The sequence below is a fragment of the Sander vitreus genome, chromosome 24 (assembly GCF_031162955.1).
Source record: "Sander vitreus isolate 19-12246 chromosome 24, sanVit1, whole genome shotgun sequence".
Lineage (NCBI taxonomy): Eukaryota > Metazoa > Chordata > Actinopteri > Perciformes > Percidae > Sander > Sander vitreus.
This window is the reverse complement of record NC_135878.1, coordinates 168209-187500: the sequence shown is the minus strand read 5'-3', so window position 1 is coordinate 187500 and position 19292 is coordinate 168209. Positions and strand designations below refer to the sequence as shown.

The 19292-nt window shown below is 44.3% G+C and overlaps 1 protein-coding gene across 8 annotated transcripts in view; it reads left to right on the top strand.

The window, feature by feature from the left end:
• lrrfip1b (leucine rich repeat (in FLII) interacting protein 1b) overlaps positions 1-19088 on the top strand; it is a 27282-nt gene extending 8194 nt beyond the window's left edge. For 3 of the 8 annotated variants that reach the window (XM_078243364.1, XM_078243365.1, XM_078243366.1), the window contains 10 exons: positions 869-913; positions 1941-1991; positions 3230-3265; positions 3376-3501; positions 3958-4128; positions 4796-4888; positions 5719-5811; positions 8016-8108; positions 8215-8356; positions 9237-11668. In XM_078243364.1, coding sequence (XP_078099490.1) covers positions 869-913; positions 1941-1991; positions 3230-3265; positions 3376-3501; positions 3958-4128; positions 4796-4888; positions 5719-5811; positions 8016-8108; positions 8215-8356; positions 9237-10897 — 2511 coding nt within the window. In that variant the 3' untranslated portion in view covers positions 10898-11668. Of the gene's footprint in view, positions 1-868; positions 914-1940; positions 1992-3229; positions 3266-3375; positions 3502-3957; positions 4129-4795; positions 4889-5718; positions 5812-8015; positions 8109-8214; positions 8357-9236; positions 11669-14084; positions 14135-15259; positions 15378-16994; positions 17075-17712; positions 17818-18977 lie in introns of those variants that run through there. The other 5 variants (XM_078243371.1, XM_078243367.1, XM_078243368.1 and 2 more) reach the window with 5 other exon arrangements.
• The last annotated feature ends 204 nt before the right edge of the window (positions 19089-19292 follow it).

Here is a 19292-nt window from a genome sequence, read left to right as displayed (position 1 = left end):
TGTGTGTGTGTGTGTGTCTGTTTTTCTGTCTGTGTGTGTGTGTGTGTGTGTGTGTGTGTGTGTCTTTGTCTGTCTGTGTGTGTGTGTCTGTTTTTCTGTCTGTGTGTGTGTGTGTGTGTGTGTGTGTGTGTCTGTTTTTCTGTGCGTGTGTGGATTAACAGCCTGTTTAATCCTCGTCTGACACATTATCTCCCAGTTCAGACCACTTTAAACTCTTTACTGGTTTCTGCACGCTATGTAGAATAAATATTATTTATTTTATTCAACCTTAAAGTTGTAATCTGTATATATCATTTTATTTTTTATGTTTTTGTCATTTTTTTATACAAACATATAGTGATTTTATTCCACTAATGTATTTTTTTTTCTTCATGTTTTTGATTTATTGTTTCATGCTCATTTTATTTTATTATTACTTTATTAATTTAGATTATTTTTGTTTTATTTTATTTAAATTTTTAATATTTTTATTATTTTTCAGACTTTCTATTTTATTTATTTTATTTTTAATTTATTGTATTGACTTTTTAATATTTATATTTTATTAGTATTTGATTTATTATATAATTAGATTTATTTTAGTATAGTTATTGTATTTTATTTAAATTAAATGTTTTATTTTCAGACCATTTATTTATTTTATTTTGTGTATATTTCATTTTTTATTCTTTTTTTTAAATATCGTTTTTATTAAATGTTTTTTTTATTTACTGTAACTATCTTATTTTAATGTCCTTAATTATTACATTTAACATTTAATTTGTAATAAAAAAACTGTATTAATCTATTTATTTATTTAATTTTAGATTTTATTTTGAAGGCCAAGCAGCTCTGTAACTTGTTGTCTTTCTTCTTCCTGGCCTTCCAGGAGGACAGTGAGCGGTATTCTCGCCACTCACGGAGACACACTTCGGTCTGTATCTCTCTCCTCTGTTCTATAATATGTATAATATTTATAATGTATATCCCAAATGTTTCCAACAATGTTTAAACCAGACATATCCCCTTTTGTGCATGTTGTCTGCAAAGAAACTTTGTTTATAGGGTTAACGTTGGTATTTTTTCAACCTGGAAGTGTCTGACAACATTATGAAAAGGAAACCTTTTAGTTAAAGAGTAAGATCCTTTTTGTTTAACATTAAACAGCCCCGAAATCACCATCACCAAACACACCAGACTCCATGTAAATAATCAGGACTTTTATCATCGTAAAACACACTTCATTCAAAGTGGACAGAAACTAAATAAAACTACCAAAAGCCGTCTTGGTTCATCTTTCCACTGTTCCAACAATCACCACTCTGGTTTGGTTGAAATAAACCCTTAATTCACCCATTTACATGTGGAGATATGCTGGCTCTATACACGCTAAAAGTCCTGATTATTTACATGGAGTCTGGTGGAGATATGCTGGCTCTATACACGCTAAAAGTCCTGATTATTTACATGGAGTCTGGTGGAGATATGCTGGCTCTATACACGCTAAAAGTCCTGATTATTTACATGGAGTCTGGTGGAGATATGCTGACTCTATACACGCTAAAAGTCCTGATTATTTACATGGAGTCTGGTGGGTTTGGTGACGGCGATTATTCACGTGTTTTTGCCGGTTCTTTTTGGAGATGAGACTTCTGCGGATAAAAACCTCCTGAACGATGAACACTGATGGAAATCCTAACCGGGATGAAGCTGACTGCATGAAGACTACAACTCCCACGATCCCACGCTGCTTCACCACGTCACCAAAACTGCTTCTTTGTTTTCATTGAGAAAAAAAATGACATTGTACGTTTTTAAATGAATGTTTTCAGCAGCTCAGTTGGGATTGTGAGTGTAACTGAGCAGCCAGAAGGTCCAGAACCAGAACCAGGTTCGGGTCCAGACTGGCGGATCTGGTGTCCGTGTGTGTGTGGGTTAACTTGTTGTCTGTGTGTTTGCAGATGTCAGATGATGAAGAGAGGATGTCTGTGGGGAGTCGAGGCAGCCTCAGGGTGAGTCTTATTTCTGTTTCTGACTCTTTTATACTTTCTACTTGTATTTATTACATTCAAGGGTGTAGCTTTGGTTCAGTGTTGGAGAGGACACACTATAACGAGTAGCTACAGTTATTGCTTTCCGTCAGATCGTTTATAGATCTCGACATTGCTGACTGCACTTGAAGGCAGCTTCATTTCATAATCCTGTGCGGATTAGGGTTAAGATGCTACGGTCCACTATAGACAGACAGAGACACACACACACACACAGAGACAGACAGACAGACAGACAGACACGAACGGGACAGACAGATCCACACACATGAACGGGACATACAGACAGACAGATCCACACACACACCTCCCCCTCTCTTCCTACTTCCTTCCTTAGGTCCTCAATCGTCTCTTCTCTCCGCCTTCCCTCCTCCCTTCCTTCTTTGGGTCCTCCCTCCCTCTCTTCCCCCTCCTCCCTAGTCTTTTCTCTCATCCTCCCCCTCCTCCCTTCCTTCTTTCCTTCCTTCTCGTCCGTTGTCTCTTCTCCTCCCTTCTTTTATTCCTCTCTCCTTCCTTTCTTTCCCTCTCTCCTACCTTTGTTCCTCTTTCCTTCCTTCTTTTCCCCCCTTTCTCCGCCTCTCCTCCTTCCTCAGGTCCTCCTTTCCTCTTTACTCCCTTCCTTCCTTCCTTCCTTCCTTCTTTCCTTTCTTCCTCTCCTCCTTCCTCAGGTCCTTCTTTCCTCTTTACTCCCTTCCTTCCTTCCTTCCTTCCTTCCTTCCTTCCTTCCTTCCTTCCTCAGGTCCTCCTCTCCTCTTTACTCCCTTCTTTCCTTCCTTCCTCCTTCCTGATCGATTTATCTGACTTACATCCTGATGAACTGAAAATAACAACTGTTTCTCTCTTTTAATTCCTTCCTTTTTTATTTCTTTTTCCTTCCCCTATTTCCTTTCTCATCCCTCCCTCTTTCCTCCCTCTTTCCTTCATCTTTCCAGCCCTCTGACTATAGCGGGTTTTTCGGCTCCGGCTCCAGAACTTCCTCCAGGGCGAGTTCAGCTCGTGCGAGCCCAGTGGTGAGCACTCATCTCTGGCTGTCAGTCTGACCGTCTCTCTCTCTCTCTCTCTCTCTCTCTCTCTCCCCCTCTTCTCTGTTCTTCTCTCTGTCCACTCAATCTCAATAACTCCAACATGAGAGCACTAATGTTAATATTATATAGGGTGAATGAAAGCGCTGGCTGAATGAAGTGTGTTTGTGTGTTCAGGTGGAGGAGAGACCGGACAGAGACTTCGCTGATAAAGTAACTTCATCTCTTTAATTCTGAGAGAGTTTGTTCTCCAGTTCTGCCACAATTTATATAGAAGTAACCTTAATGTTGTAATGATGATGATGTGTTCTCCTCTTCCTCAGGGCTCGAGGACGGCGTCGACGCTCTCGGCCGCCACGCTGGCGTCTCTGGGCGGAGCCTCCTCTCGCAGAGGAAGCTGCGACACGTCGTTCTCTGTGGAGACGGAGGCGTCCATCAGAGACATGAAGGTACACAGACTTTAACTCAACGCTATAATATCCCTCCTGTTGTCATCAGGTCAAATCTGACCTGTTTTTAAAAGGTTTCTATATCAGAAATTTGGGTTTATTTAAAATATTGACTCAGAAAGTTGCAGGTCGACGGGAAGACTAACTTACCGCTCTAATAACCTCGTGTTGTCCTCCCGTTGACCTGCAACGTTTAGTTTTTTTGGGTTAAAATGAACTGCGCGCCTGGGTAGCTCACCAGGTAGAGCGTGCGCCCCATGTACAGAGGCTCAGTGCTCACCACAGTGGCCGCACGTTCAACTCCGACCTGCGGCCCTTTGCTGCATGTGTCATTCATCCCCCTCTTTCTCCCCTTTCACGACTACGCTATCAAATAAAGGCCAAAAATGCCCAATATTCTCAACGTTAACACGGAGAAACGTTATGCTAATGCAAACCAAATGTGTGTGTGTCCAGGACTCTCTGGCGGAGTCGGAGGAGAAGTACCGTAAAGCGATGGTTTCTATCGCTCAGCTGCACAACGAGAAGTCTGCTCTGATGTATCAGGTGGAGACTCTGAGGGAGGAGCTGGGAGACACGGAGGAGCTGCTGTGGGAGTCCCGAAGACACTGTGAAGACCGCAGTAAGGTACAGACACAGAGCCTCAAACGTCCGAGTCAAATACCACTTTATATTCTGCCTGTACGGTCCAGAAAACACCAGCGTTTGTGGAAAACTCTCTCTCTCTCTCTCTCCCACATTCGCTAAACCCACCAGACTCCATGTAAATAATCAGGACTTTTATCATCGTAAAACACACTTCTTTCAAAGTGGACAGAAACTAAATAAAACTATTAAAAGCCATCTTGGTTCATCTTTCCACTGTTCCAACAATCACCACTCTGGTTTGGTTGAAATAAACCCTTAATTCACCCATTTACATGTGGAAATATGCTGGCTCTATACACGCTAAAAGTCCTGATTATTTACATGGAGTCTGGTGGAGATATGTTGGCTCTATACACGCTAAAAGTCCTGATTATTTACATGGAGTCTGGTGGAGATATGCTGGCTCTATACACGCTAAAAGTCCTGATTATTTACATGGAGTCTGGTGGGTTTGGTGATGGTGATTTCACGGCTGTTTCATGTTAAACTAAACCAGTTTATGGAGTAAAGTTACGACTGTATATTTTGTCTTTACGGTAGAGAAAACGGGAAAGAAAAACCTTGTAAAGAGTGGGAGAAGAGCTGAGTAAATGTGTATTATTTTAGAGATATCGTTGGTTATTATGCCTTTGTTTTGCTCTTTCAGGAGTGTGAGCGTGAGCGTCAGGCTCACCGTGTTCTGCAGTTCCAGTTTAAAGAGATGGAGGAAACTCTGAGACAGGCTGAGGCACTGCTCACGGTCAGTCTCCCGTCAACAAACTGTCAACTTTACAGGATGAAATGTACATCTAGGGGTACTCTGGAGGACTGCAGGGGGTAGGTGTCCCTCTAGGGGTACTTAGGAGGACTGCAGGGGGTACGTGTCCCTCTAGGGGTACTCTGGAGGACTGCAGAGGGTACGTGTCCCTCTAGGGGTACTCTGGAGGACTGCAGGGGGTACGTGTCCCTCTAGGGGTACTTAGGAGGACTGCAGGGGGGTACGTGTCCCCTCTAGGGGTACTTGGAGGACTGCAGGGGGTACGTGTCCCTCTAGGGGTACTTAGGAGGACTGCAGGGGGTACGTGTCCCTCTAGGGGTACTCTAGAGGACTGCAGGGGGTACGTGTCCCTCTAGGGGTACTTAGGAGGACTGCAGGGGGTACGTGTCCCTCTAGGGGTACTCAGGAGGACTGCAGAGGGTACGTGTCCCTCTAGGGGTACTTAGGAGGACTGCAGGGGGTACGTGTCCCTCTAGGGGTACTTAGGAGGACTGCAGGGGGTACGTGTCCCTCTAGGGGTACTTAGGAGGACTGCAGGGGGTACGTGTCCCCCTAGGGGTACTTAGGAGGACTGCAGGGGGTACGTGTCCCTCTAGGGCTTTTATGAAATGTAATCCTTGGATCGTGCTGTAATTATTATGTTTTATTGTTTTCATGTTGTGTTCTTCAGACGTCGGAGACAAAACTAACGTTTAGTTTAGTTAAATCTTCAGTTCATCGTCTGAGTTCAGTCTGATCTTCTTACTAACTCTGACTGATCTTCATCTTCCTCCATCTCTCTGGGTTTTACACTTCCTCCTCCTCATCATCAGGAGGTGTCTGAGCTGCGGATGAAGAGCAGCAGTTATTGTCAGGAGGTTTCTGACCTGCAGGAAGTTCTGCAGTGGAAAGAGAAGAAGATGGCGGTACGACACAGTTAATTTCAGACCACAGATTTAAATGTAAACCTTCCAACGTAGCGCTGACCCCCCACATGAGAGAAAACATATCTTTAAAGGGGCGCTATGCAGTTTGGGCCATTTCTTCTCTGCTTTCTCTATAGAGCCCCCCCCTACAGGTTTCTCCGTAGAGCCCCCCCCTACAGGTTTCTCCATAGAGCCCCCCCTACAGGTTTCTCCGTAAAGCTCGCCCTACAGGTTTCTCCGTAAAGCTCGCCCTACAGGTTTCTCCGTAAAGCCCCCCTACAGGTTTCTCTATAGAGCCCCCCTACAGGTTTCTCCGTAGAGCCACCCCCTACAGGTTTCTCCGTAAAGCCCCCCTACAGGTTTCTCCGTAAAGCCCCCCCTACAGGTTTCTCTATAGAGCTCCCCCTACAGGTTTCTCCGTAGAGCTCCCCTACAGGTTTCTCTAGCCCCCCCTAGTAGAGCCCCCCTACAGGTTTCTCCGTAAAGCTCGCCCTACAGGTTTCTCCGTAGAGCTCCCCCTACAGGTTCCTCTGTAGAGCCCCCCTTACAGGTTTCTCTGTAGAGCTCCCCTACAGGTTTCTCCATAGAGCCCCCCCTACAGGTTTCTCTATAGAGCCCCCCCTACAGGTTTCTCTATAGAGCCCCCCCTACAGGTTTCTCCGTAAAGCCCCCCCTACAGGTTTCTCTGTAGAGCCCCCCTACAGGTTTCTCTGTAGAGCTCCCCCCTACAGGTTTCTCTGTAGAGCCCCCCTACAGGTTTCTCTATAGAGCCCCCCTACAGGTTTCTCCGTAAAGCCCCCCCTACAGGTTTCTCTGTAGAGCTCCCCCCTACAGGTTTCTCCGTAGAGCCCCCCCTACAGGTTTCTCTATAGAGCCCCCCCTACAGGTTTCTCCGTAGAGCCCCCCCTACAGGTTTCTCTGTAGACCCCCCTACAGGTTTCTCTGTAGAGCCCCCCTACAGGTTTCCTCTGTAGAGCCCCCCCTACAGGTTTCTCCATAGAGCTCCCCTTACAGGTTTCTCTGTAGAGCTCCCCTACAGGTTTCTCCGTAGAGCTCCCCCCTACAGGTTTCTCTATAGACCCCCCCCTACAGGTTTCTCTGTAGACCCCCCTACAGGTTTCTCTGTAGACCCCCCCTACCTGTCTGACTCCTCTCTGTCAGTCTGCTGTTTCCTCTTCCTCTGTTGCTCTAACATTGCTTTCCTAGCTTTCTGCTTCTGTTTAGGCGGTTCAGCCATGCCGATAGTGTGAGACCTCCATCACTACCTAGCCAGCTGCTTCCTGAATGGCCGTATGTGTGCAGTGCCGTGAAGCAATTTGTTGCATCGCGAGACCTGATATCACGCGATACTTCCTGACGCAACTTTCGGCCAGTAGCGAGGGTGGCTTTTCTGCTCACAGGCGCTAGGGGGAGGCGGGACGACCACCACTCAACCCGAAAACAGTCCTATAACCATTCTAATGGATGTTGAGTTAAGGTCCATTAAGCTAAAAAAAGCTGCATAGTTCCCCTTTAAAGCTCGTTGCACATTGTTTCAAACTGTTCAGAGGAAACGTGTCCTTCAGCCATGAAAACGTAGCAGAACAGTTCTTTAAAAACATTCCTGTTTAACTTCCTGTTTAACTTCCTGTTTAACATGAACTAATACTCCTGAATGTTTCCTCTGTTTCACTTCCTCACCTTTACTGCCTCGCCCTCTCCCTCGCCTTCTTCCTCACCCCCGTCCTCTCCCTCGCCTTCTTCCTCACCCCCGTCCTCTTCCTCGCCCTCTCCCTCGCCTTCTTCCTCACCCCTCCCGTCCTTCTTCCTCCTCTTCCTCTCCCTCGCCCTCTCCCTCGCCTTCTTCCTCACCCCCGTCCTCTTCCTCGCCCTCTCCCTCGCCTTCTTCCTCACCCCCGTCCTCTTCCTCGCCCTCTTCCTCTCCCTCGCCCTCTTCCTCTCCCTCGCCTTCTTCCTCTCCCCGCCCTCTTCCTCTCCCTCGCCTTCTTCCTCTCCCCCTCGTCTCCCTCTTGCTCGCCCTCTTCCTCGCCTTCTTCCTCGTCCTCTTGCTTACCCTCTCCTTCGCCTTCTTCCTCGCTCTCTTGCTCGCCCTCGCCTTCTTCCTCTCCCTCGCCTTCTTCCTCTCCCTCGCCTTCTTCCTCGCCTTCTTCCTCGCCCTCTTCCTCGCCCTCTCCCTTGCCCTCTTCCTCGCCCGCCTCTCTCAGGCGTTGGAGAGGCAGAGAGAAATCTCCGACATCGTTCGGATCGAACACAACCGGCTCAGAGACGAAGTCGTCCGACTCCGAGACTTACTGAAGGTACTCAGAGGAGCACCTGGCTGTGATGTGTGACATCACACAGAGAAAGTCCTCTCATTGGTTATTGATGGACAGGTGAATGACGTGATGATTTCCTCCGTAACAGGAACACGGGGTCGTCGTCACCTCTCCTGAGGTCTCCACCAACGGGGAGACGGGGCAGGGCGAAGCAGAGGATGATGTCAGCGCAGAAACAGCCTCCCGATTGGCTCAGGAAATGTCTCCTGCTGGCAGAGAGAGCATGCTGGGTAAGAATAAGTGTGTGTGTGTGTGTTCTTCCAATAGTTAAAAACAGATTTAATCAAAACAAACAATAACATGACAGTTTTAATAAATGGATGAAGGTAATTTTGTCATATTTTGGAATAAAACTCATGATCTCCATGTCTGAATGTTTAACAAACGCATGCCACTTACACAATACTTGTTTAACTTTCTGATGAGAACATTTGGTGACTTCTATCAACAAATGTCTTGTTTAGGTTGGATGTTTTAACCCTCTGAGGACCAGAGACGCTCCGGGGCGTCTAAGCGACGTACGACAAAACTCTGACTCAAAACGCGATATTACATTTCATTTCAGACATTTATTTACTATGTGAGTCATTTCATACTTTGGTAAACTCATTTAAAGCATCACAGACAGACACACATATATTTTTTATATATATATATATATATATATATATACACACACACACACACATCCTAAGTTAAGGTTTGTTTTTTAAAAAGAGATTTGAGGAATTTCAAAGAGCCAACATCGTTTCAGCTTTTGCGCCAAATTATCTCTTCACACGTTGCTCTGGGACAGATTTGGGCGTCTCTATATGTAAAGCTGAGTTCTGAACATTTTGATATGAAACACAAGGGGATCAGTTTTATAGAAATACCCTAAAAAGATAAATAACAAGATGTGTGTATATGCCCTTAGACCTCAGTGGGTTAAAATGTAGCATCTACCTGCCAACACATCAGCATCATCCTGAAGACTGAAACGAGAACTCTCCTTTAATTCTTCTGTGATCAAGACGTTGATTCTTCTGTCATCGGTTCGGGCTAATTCCCAACATCTTTACCGTTAAATTCTCCGTTTGGTCGTCCAATCTTTTCTTCATGATCTTTCAGGGAAAGTTCGGAAGCGACAGCCAGCAGAGGGCAGCGAACTCCCGCAGGACGACAGGAAATACAACCGCTGTTCCCAGTCTCGTAACGCAATATCCACCGGCGACCAAACCAAAATGGAAGCTTTAAAACAAGTGAAGGGGTTCGATGAACAGGCCAGAGAACAAACCGAAAACCACCCACGTAGAAACAAGAACGCAAGGAAACTACCAAGAAACAAAGGAAGTGAAAAGGATCCAACCAAGAAGTTTCACATGAGATGCCAAGGAAAAACTTTGTTTACAAAACAACCAATGGAAATTGAGCTAGGAACGTGTGAGCCGAAATCTTCCGTCGCCCGATTTATTGTTGTGACTCAAGACAGTTCCTCTGAACTTCCGGAATGTTCCTCTGAACTTCCGGAATGTTCCTCTGAACTTCCGGAATGTTCCTCTGAACTTCCGGAATGTTGCTCTGAACTGACGGAATGTTCCTCTGAACTTCCGGAATGTTGCTCTGAACTGCCGGAATGTTGCTCTGAACTGACGGAATGTTCCTCTGATCGTCCTGAATGTTCCTCTGATCGTCCTGAATGTTCCTCTGATCGTCCTGAATGTTCCTCTGATCGTCCTGAATGTTCCTCTGATCGTCCCGAATGTAACGACCAGACGGAAACCTCAAAGTCGTCAATTAAATTTGTCCCAGTTGAGATGTGGAAGGACTGGAGTAGTTTGAAAAAGAAGATTCGAAGCATGCTGAAAGGGTTTGTTGAAAAACAGAGTTGTGCAGCTAAAATCTCAAGAAAATTCCCGGATGTCCCAGAATCTCTCAATCGATGGATTTCAGATTTCGTAGACTTGGCTGCGGAGGATGAAGTGCCTTTGGAGGACTTAACAGCAGGAAGTAAAAGAACAGAAGATCCTGAAAGTGTGGGGCAGAGCGCTGCTGGACATTCAACGATAGTTAAAGACCGTTCGGTCTCAGAAATGTTCGAAGTAGCATCTCTGGAGGTACATCCACAAACATATCCAAGGAAAGTTTGTGAAGACGTTCAGGAGCCTCGAGCAAGTGCTGACCAAGACGCAACAGGAAGTACCTCAGGAGGCATGCAGGGAATATATAATTTTACTTTGAAAGTCACTGAATCTTCTCCAGAAGAAACGCCCGGTGCAAGCTCAGTTGAAATAGAAGAAAAGCAAAGTCAGAGCGATCCAACAGTGATGAGCTGGTCTGAGGAAATAGTTTTTGTTGAATTTTACTTTGCCGAACCTGCAAAACCCAAATGTGTTCCTGTTGAGGAAGTTGTTGAGACGCAACTCAGTAGGCGTCGAACACTATCGACAAACTCTCCAAGTTCAACGGTCAGACGGCTTTTAGAAATGACTGCAGATGAAATCAAGGCGATGGCGGTTCCAGAGCTGCTGTTGATGAGCCTACAGGAAGGGATAATTGAGGATCAATGTATTGTCGAGTCAAAAGGATCGACTGCTGAGGATCAGGAGGAGCTGTCGGTTGGAGACTTGGACAGCTGCGAGGAGGTGCTGGAAATGCAACAACAACCAGCGGTCGAGGCTGTTGTTGGAGATGTTTCAGTGGCGAGCAGCGTGAAAAACCTGAGTAAAAGGAGAGGATTCGGTTTGCGCAGCAGGAAATACGAACACAAAACTGACTGCAAGATTTCATAGATTAACAAAAAACAAACTAAAATCTAAAAAGCAGCTGCAAAGATTATAGATCAATCAATTAGTTGTCTACTTAATAGAGTTTGAGTCAGTTTATAAGTCTCTGATTCCAGCTTGTTAAATGTGAATATGTTCTAGTTTCTTCTCTCCTCAGAGAGAAGAAACTAAAGTAAACTAAATACTTTTAAGTTGTCGACAAAACAACATTTGAGGACATTGAAAATAATAGTTAGTTGCAGCGCTAATCTGATGTTAGCTACGTGATTGGCTTCACAAGATTGGTTAGATTTGGACATATAACCTTTTCTATTTTTCATGTTATAAGGCCATTTATGCCACAAACTGTACCCTGACTACTTGGGGTCAGCCCAATGGTCCCACAGCCCAATGGTCCCACAGCCCTATGTTCCCAGGGTTAGGGTTAGCTGGGGTTAGGGTTAGTTACTAGATTTAGCTAAAAGCTACATTGGTACTGGATAATAGGTTGGGTGTAATTGGCTACCAAATTGGGAGAAATGGGGATAAAATCTGATACAAATATATGAAAAAGGAAATATGGGAACATAGGGCCTAATTTAGATTTATTTTTTTTAGAAATGTGGGAACATAGGCACGCTCCCGACTACTTTATCTGTCTGTATGATGTGTTTAGTGTCAGCTACAGGCGATTGATAAAGGGCTTTCACACAGGGAGTGACACTTGGCATGCGTAGTCGCGTGGTCTTGTCATAAAACCAATATATTGTCTTTTAATAAAGCAGAAATCTCACCTTTTGTATTGGGTGTCTGAGCTAGTTTTTGAATGAAATTCAGGGGTTTTCTGTGGTCGAAAACATCCACTGCTACAATGATTGGTTAGAAATGTTGTGCAAATATGATTCATAATAGATTTAATCGTAAAAGGAAATAGGTCTTCAATAGGTTTGGGTATTGTTTGGGTTTTTTCCGATACCGGTGTTAAAACTATACTTTTAAAACGGTGCCCGTGCCTGTACCGATACTTAAAAAATAATAATAGGGTAATAGGGTATTTTTCAATAACTTTGAATGCACCATGAGGCTTACTAGTTTCAAGTGAACGCACCGTCTGTGTTGTTTTTCCGGCAGCTGCAGACTGCTTAACGTCCCACTGTTGGCTCTTCTACAGTGAAATACAGACACCCTTTACACCGTTTAGCTGTCAGCATTTTAACAGTGTTTAATCCAGCTGCTAGCTAATGGTAGGCTAACGTTACCTGCTGCTAAGTGTAGTGTTAACTAGCTAACGGTAGGCTAACGTTACCTGCTGCTAAGTGTAGTGTTAACTAGCTAACGGTAGGCTAACATTACCTGCTGCTAAGTGTAGTGTTAACTAGCTAACGGTAGACTAATGTTACCTGCTGCTCAGTGTAGTGTTAACTAGCTAACGGTAGGCTAACATTACCTGCTGCTAAGTGTAGTGTTAACTAGCTAACGGTAGGCTAACATTACCTGCTGCTCAGTGTAGTGTTAACTAGCTAACGGTAGGCTAACATTACCTGCTGCTAAGTGTAGTGTTAACTAGCTAAAGGTAGGCTAATGTTACTGGCTGTCAAGTGTAGTCTTAACTAGCGTCACATACAACGATGCTCGTGTTGCCCCTAACGTCTGTTTCAGAGCATCAGAGAGCAGTGCAGACATTTAAGTGGCACTAAAATGAGGCACCGAAATCCACATTGCTATTCAGTCCGGTAGATAACGGTCGTTTAGGCACTGGTGCAGTATTGGCTTGATTTAATTTCCTGTATAGTTTTATTATTTTATTTACATTTTGTATTATCAGTATGTGTCCAATTCTTTGAGATGTTCTTGCCAGTGATATCACAACACTTTACAGGGGGTAAGAAACTGTATTTATTACCTCATTTATGATTTTATTTTGTGTTTTCTTTCATTAATTTCTTTTGTGAGTCCCTGTTTATGTATGTGATTAATGGGGAAACAATTGCGTGTTTACAACTCAATCCATAATTATTCGCGGGGAAATAATTGGGAGAAAATGTTGTTTGCTACTGTAATAGAAATATGATGAAGCAACGAACCAAACTGTCAATAATTCCTTTTATATTATATTAACTCTGAATGTAATATGTGTGTGTAATTAACCATCTAAAACTGTCCAACATGAAGCTTTAATAAGTAATTTTTTGCCACTAGGGAGCAAATAAACTCCAAATTACACCACAACAACCATAAAGTACTTTAGTAAACATGTTGGCAAAAAGCTGCCTAAAATGATCAACAGTTCACAAACGGAAGAATCCGTCTCTTGTTAATTGTTTTGCGCTGCGCGTCGCTCACGTAGGGAGAAGTTCAACACAATTCAACTCTTGCAGCGGGTGTGTGTGTGTCGGGTGTGTGTGTGTCGGGCGTGTGTGTGTGTCGGGCGTGTGTGTGTGTGTCGGGCGTGTGTGTGTGTGTCGGGCGTGTATCTGTGTGTGTGTCTCGGGTGTGTGTGTGTGTGTCGGGTGTGTGTGTGTGTGTGTGTGTTGGGTGTGTATCTGTGTGTGCGTGTGTGTGTCGGGTGTGTATCTGTGTGTGTGTGCGTGTGTGTCGGGTGTGTGTGTGTGTGTGTGTGTGTGTGTGTGTGTGTGTGTGTGTGTGTGTGTCGGGTGCGTGTGTGTGTGTGTCGGGTGCGTGTGTGCGTGTGGGTGTGTATCTGTGTGTGTCCGGTGTGGGTGTGTATCTGTGTGTGTGTCGGGTGTGTATCTGTGTGTGTGTGTGTCGGGTGTGTGTCTGTGTGTGTGTGTGTATCTGTGTGTCGTGTGTGTGTGTGTGTGTGTGTGTGTGTGTGTGTGTGTATCTGTGTGTGTGTCGGGTGTGTGTGTGTGTGTCGGTGTGTGTGTGTGTGTGTGTACCCCGGTTACTGCTGTGCATGTAAACGCACTGACTGAGTGTAAATATAATTACTTGTGGGGTTCCTCAGGGCTCTATTCTCGGTCCTCTATATTTCCAATTCGTTAAAGATACATTAATTGTTTTTTGGTTGTTTTTTTTGGGCCACACATCAGAAAGACGGCAAAACTTTACCTTCTGGAGCTTCTGTTCTCTTTATTGTTGTTTTGAATAGGGCAAATGATGCACTTATTTTAACCCTGAATACTTTCCTGTTTGTTTCTGATGTTCATCTTGTGGTCCCGATAATTCAGTTATCTCTTCTGTTGTGTTTCAGAGCTCCGGCTGAAGAAACTATTTGAGGAACGAGAGAGTTTACAGGACCAGGTGATGTTTGCTTTTGTTCTAGGATTACATTTAAATTAGGGCTGTCAATCAATTAAATGGTTAATTGATAAATCTTACATTTTTTATCTGTTCTAAATGTACTTTAAAAGTAGGGCTGGGTACCGAATTAAAGTAAAGAAAAAATGCCTCATCATTCAACACCCAATTTAAATACCCAAGGAGTAAATCTCATCAGTGTCAGGGAACCAATCAGCACACAGCATGCTTCTACCAAGATCTAATAATGTCTGTGATTGGCTGTCTAACGTTACACATCGTAGAGACACGCAGGAAAAACTACGTCACACAGAGACGGACTCACGTAGTAGGTACTGGAATACTTTTTTTAAACTATACCCAGCCTTCTTGTGTGCAGCCCCCCTTTCATGTCTTCATCTGTCCTGTATGAATGGAGGCCTTGAACATGGAGGAATTGAACATGTAGCTGGACTTGAATGGCCTTCTTTTGACTGAAAGTACTGCCAAACAACACTTTTTCTGCTCACCAGTTCCATTTCCACTTCCTCTCAGCCTGCTGCATTGAAGCTCCACCTACGTAAACACCTTCCTGTAATCAACGGCGCCGTCATTACGGCAACCAGCGTAGCGCGGAGTGCAAGCGTAGGGTTCAGCAGAAACCAGAACCCCGTCAAAAAGCCCGATATTCAGCCCAATCTGAAGCTGAATCCTGGATTTGGTGCATCCCTAAGGCCCAATGTGCATAAAAAAAACAATCTGTGAAGTTATTAGTATTATTATTCATATCTTTTAATTGGGGTTTCAGAGAGACCTACTACTGCTGCTTGGGTACAAATTCTTGTTCAAAGTACAGTATAAATGGCCGCGAGACTTCAAAATACTTGTGAATGGAGCCTCTTGTAGCGTACTTAAGTGTCTCCAGCTTTAGATGTGCCATGACACTCTCTTCCCAATTTGAATGGAGTGGGGGTTTGTTAGATTTCCACCGTAACAAGATTAGTTTCTAATAATGAAGAAAAGGCATCAGCCTGAGCACAGGCTCCCTAGGTGCTACCCCAAATATTGCAGCTGCTGGATTTGGTTGTATGTCTTAATAGGTCTCAAAAATGGCCACCCAATCACAGTTTGTTTTGTGTTTGTGTGCAGGTGAGGCTGTTAAAGTCTCAGCTGGATCGGAGACAGAAGAACGGGACAGACGGAGTCCAGGATCCAGAGGGGGACGGTCAGGAGAACGGGATGGACTCTCATCTTCTAGAGCTACAGAGTGAGAACCATACAAATAAAACAGATAGAAAAACCATTTCCATTAAATCAACGTAGCAGAACGGTCAGAACAGCAGCCGTTTTTATGTGTGCCATTGCTTCCGATAATAAGCCGACTTCCAGCAAGTCGTGGAGCTGAGGTTTTACAGTAACGGACAAACGAGCAGCGGAGTAGTAACGTTACGAGACAGAGAGCTGGCTGCTAAATGAGGCAAACTAACTTCATGCTTCATCCACACAACGCACGTTGCTGTTGCCAGGAGTGACAGCTTTATTCGGCTCGTCTCATTTTTCATACTTTTTGTCTTCTTAATCTTTGTTGTAGTTGCTTCCTTTTTATTTTCTTCCTCTTCTTTTCATCGTGCAGTCATCAAATGAGAACATTACAACATCTGACTTCCCCATACCTAGAGACTGGCATGGGGTACTTCCTGTAAGATCATCTCTCAATGCAGATCAAACCAGCTATTAGACTAACTGAAATACAACCATGTTAATCTCTAGGTATGGTGAAGGGTATGTGATGATGGGGGGGTATGGTGAAGGGTATGTGATGATGTGGGGGTATGGTGAAGGGTATGTGATGATGTGGGGGTATGGTGAAGGGTATGTGATGATGTGGGGGGGTATGGTGAAGGGGATGTGATGATGGGGGGGGGGTATGGTGAAGGGTATGTGATGATGGGGGGGGTATGGTGAAGGGTATGTGATGATGGGGGGGGGGTATGGTGAAGGGTATGTGATGATGGGGGGGGGGATATGGTGAAGGGTATGTGATGATGGGGGGGGTATGGTGAAGGGGATGTGATGATGGGGGGGTATGGTGAAGAGGATGTGATGATGTGGGGGGTATGGTGAAGGGTATGTGATGATGTGGGGGGTATGGTGAAGGGGATGTGATGATGTGGGGGGTATGGTGAAGGGGATGTGATGATGTGGGGGGGGGGTATGGTGAAGGGTATGTGATGATGGGGGGACATAGTGAAGGGGATGTGATGATGGGGGGGGGGTATGGTGAAGGGGATGTGATGATGTGGGGGGTATGGTGAAGGGGATGTGATGATGGGGGGGGTATGGTGAAGGGTATGTGATGATATGGGGGGTATGGTGAAGGGTATGTGATGATGGGGGGACATAGTGAAGGGGATGTGATGATGGGGGGGGTATGGTGAAGGGGATGTGATGATGTGGGGGGTATGGTGAAGGGATGTGATGATGTGGGGGTATGGGTGAAGGGTATGTGATGATGGGGGGGGGGTATGGTGAAGGGTATGTGATGATGGGGGGGGGGTATGGTGAAGGGGATGTGATGATGTGGGGGGTATGGTGAAGGGATGTGATGATGGTGGGGGTATGGTGAAGGGGATGTGATGATGGGGGGGTATGATGAAGGGTATGTGATGATGTGGGGGGGTATGGTGAAGGGTATGTGATGATGGGGGGGCCAAGGGATCTTTATCAGGATCATAGTATCCTGGATCCATGAAATAACTGGCCTTTCAAAATAAAAGTCTGCCTGCCTCTATGGGAATTTATTTCACATGACTGTAAGTTAGGGTTATAAACTACTGTATTTGTTCTACTTTACTTTGATAACGGTGTTGTTTTCTTACTTCAGGAGACGCCAACAGACAAATCAGTGACCTCAAGTTCAAACTGGTGAAATCTGAACAGGAAGTCACGACTCTGGAACAAAACGTAAGTGTCATCAGCATTTAAAGGCTTTTTTCATTCAGTTTAATGACAAATGTTCTTATTCAGGATGTGATATTGTCCCAAAATGTAAACTTTTACTGCCATATGTTTTCCTCGAAGCGTCTTCGTTACTCGGTACCTTGCAAGAAATGTTTTCGTACGTTGGAGAGAACAAAAAATGTAGATGAAAACATTGAACACACACACACACAGAGATACACACACACACACACACACAGAGACACACACACAAACACAGAGAGACACACAAACACAGAGAGACACACACACACAAACAAACACAGAGACACACACACACACAAACAAACACAGAGACACACACACACAAACAAACACAGAGACACACACACACACATAAACACAGAGACACACACACACACACAAACAAACACAGAGACACACACACACACACACACACACACACACAGACACACACACACACACACACACACACACACACACACACACAGAGACACACACACACACACACACACACAGAGACACACCGTCATTAAACTGAAAGGCGACTATAACGTTGAAAAAGGCGCCGAAAACATGGACAAAGTATAAATGTATTTTGGATTCAGTTGAATGAGAAACGTTGTTATTAATGTGACCAGGTGATCCGTCTGGAAGGTCAGGTGACTCGATACAAGTCGGCGTCTGAAAACAGCGAGAAGATGGAAGACGAGCTGAAAGTGGAGAAGAGAAAACTTCAGAGAGAGGTGAGAGCGCCAGCGTCTGGTCATCTTTAAGTTACTGCTTTTTACCGGTTTTATTATTTGTTGGTTTATAGTTTTGTATTTATATACTTTATTTTTTTATTTTATTTAACTTTTACATTTTTGTTTGCCTTCTTTTTTTATTAGTTTTCATTCGATTTTTAACCACTTTTTTTTGTCACCTTTTCTTGTTGCATCGTTGTCAGTTTTTGTTCTCCTTTTTTGGTGACTTTTTGGTTACTTTGTGGTCACTTTGTGGTCACTTTGTGGTTACATTTTGGTCACTTTGTGGTCACTTTTTGGTTACATTTTGGTCACTTTTTGGTTACAATTTGGTCACTTTTTAGTCACTTTTTGGTCACTTTTTGGTCACATTTTGGTCACTTTTTGGTCACTTTTTGGTCACTTTGTGGTCACATTTTGGTTACATTTTGGTCACTTTGTGGTCACTTTTTGGTTACAATTTGGTCACATTTTGGTTACAATTTGGTCACTTTTTAGTCACTTTTTGGTCACTTTTTGGTCACTTTTTGGTTACTTTTTGGTCACTTTGTGGTTACATTTTGGTCACTTTGTGGTCACTTTGTGGTCACTTTGTGGTCACTTTGTGGTCACTTTGTGGTCACTTTGTGGTCACTTTTTGGTTACTTTGTGGTCACTTTTTGGTTACATTTTGGTCACGTTTTGCTCACTTTTTGGTTACATTTTGATTACTTTTTGGTCACTTTGTGGTCACATTTTGGTCACTTTTTGGTTACAATTTGGTCACTTTTTGGTTACATTTTGGTTACTTTGTGGTCACTTTTTGGTTACATTTTGGTCACTTTTTGGTTACATTTTGGTCACTTTTTGGTTACATTTTGCTCACTTTTTGGTTACATTTTGCTCACTTTTTGGTCACATTTTGCTCACTTTTTGGTGACTTTTTGGTCACATTTTTGTTGTACTCTTGTCGGGTTTTTTGTTTTTTGTCCTTTTTTTTACGTTTCTTTGTCACTTTTCCCAATCAAAAATATAATTTAAGGGCCAGTAAACATGACTTTGTGCCAGTAGAATGTTTTTTTTTTCAGGCAAGTGAATAAAATCCTTGAATTCATTGAACCCTGATTACGATCCGTGTTAGTTGCTCTGTGGATGTTAAAGTATATTTTCCGTGTCTCCAGCTGCGCTCGGCTCTGGACCGGATAGAAGAGCTGGAGATCAACAACACGCACCTGTCCAAGCGTCTGGAGAAGATGAAGGCCAACCGTAACGCCCTGCTGGCTCAGCAGTGACGCCACGTCTTCATCGCCGCGTCAGAGAGACAATCACCGCTCGTTTTCCCTCTGCATGCAACGCCACCCGGGTGGAGTTAACCTGAGCGGAAAACAAACCAAAAACGGGCATCCATCGGTCAATCACGGAGACGTTTAAACTGTCTGTAATGTAGCTCTAACGATCCCGGTGCCATGAACGCAGCTTACACACAGCGACTCTTC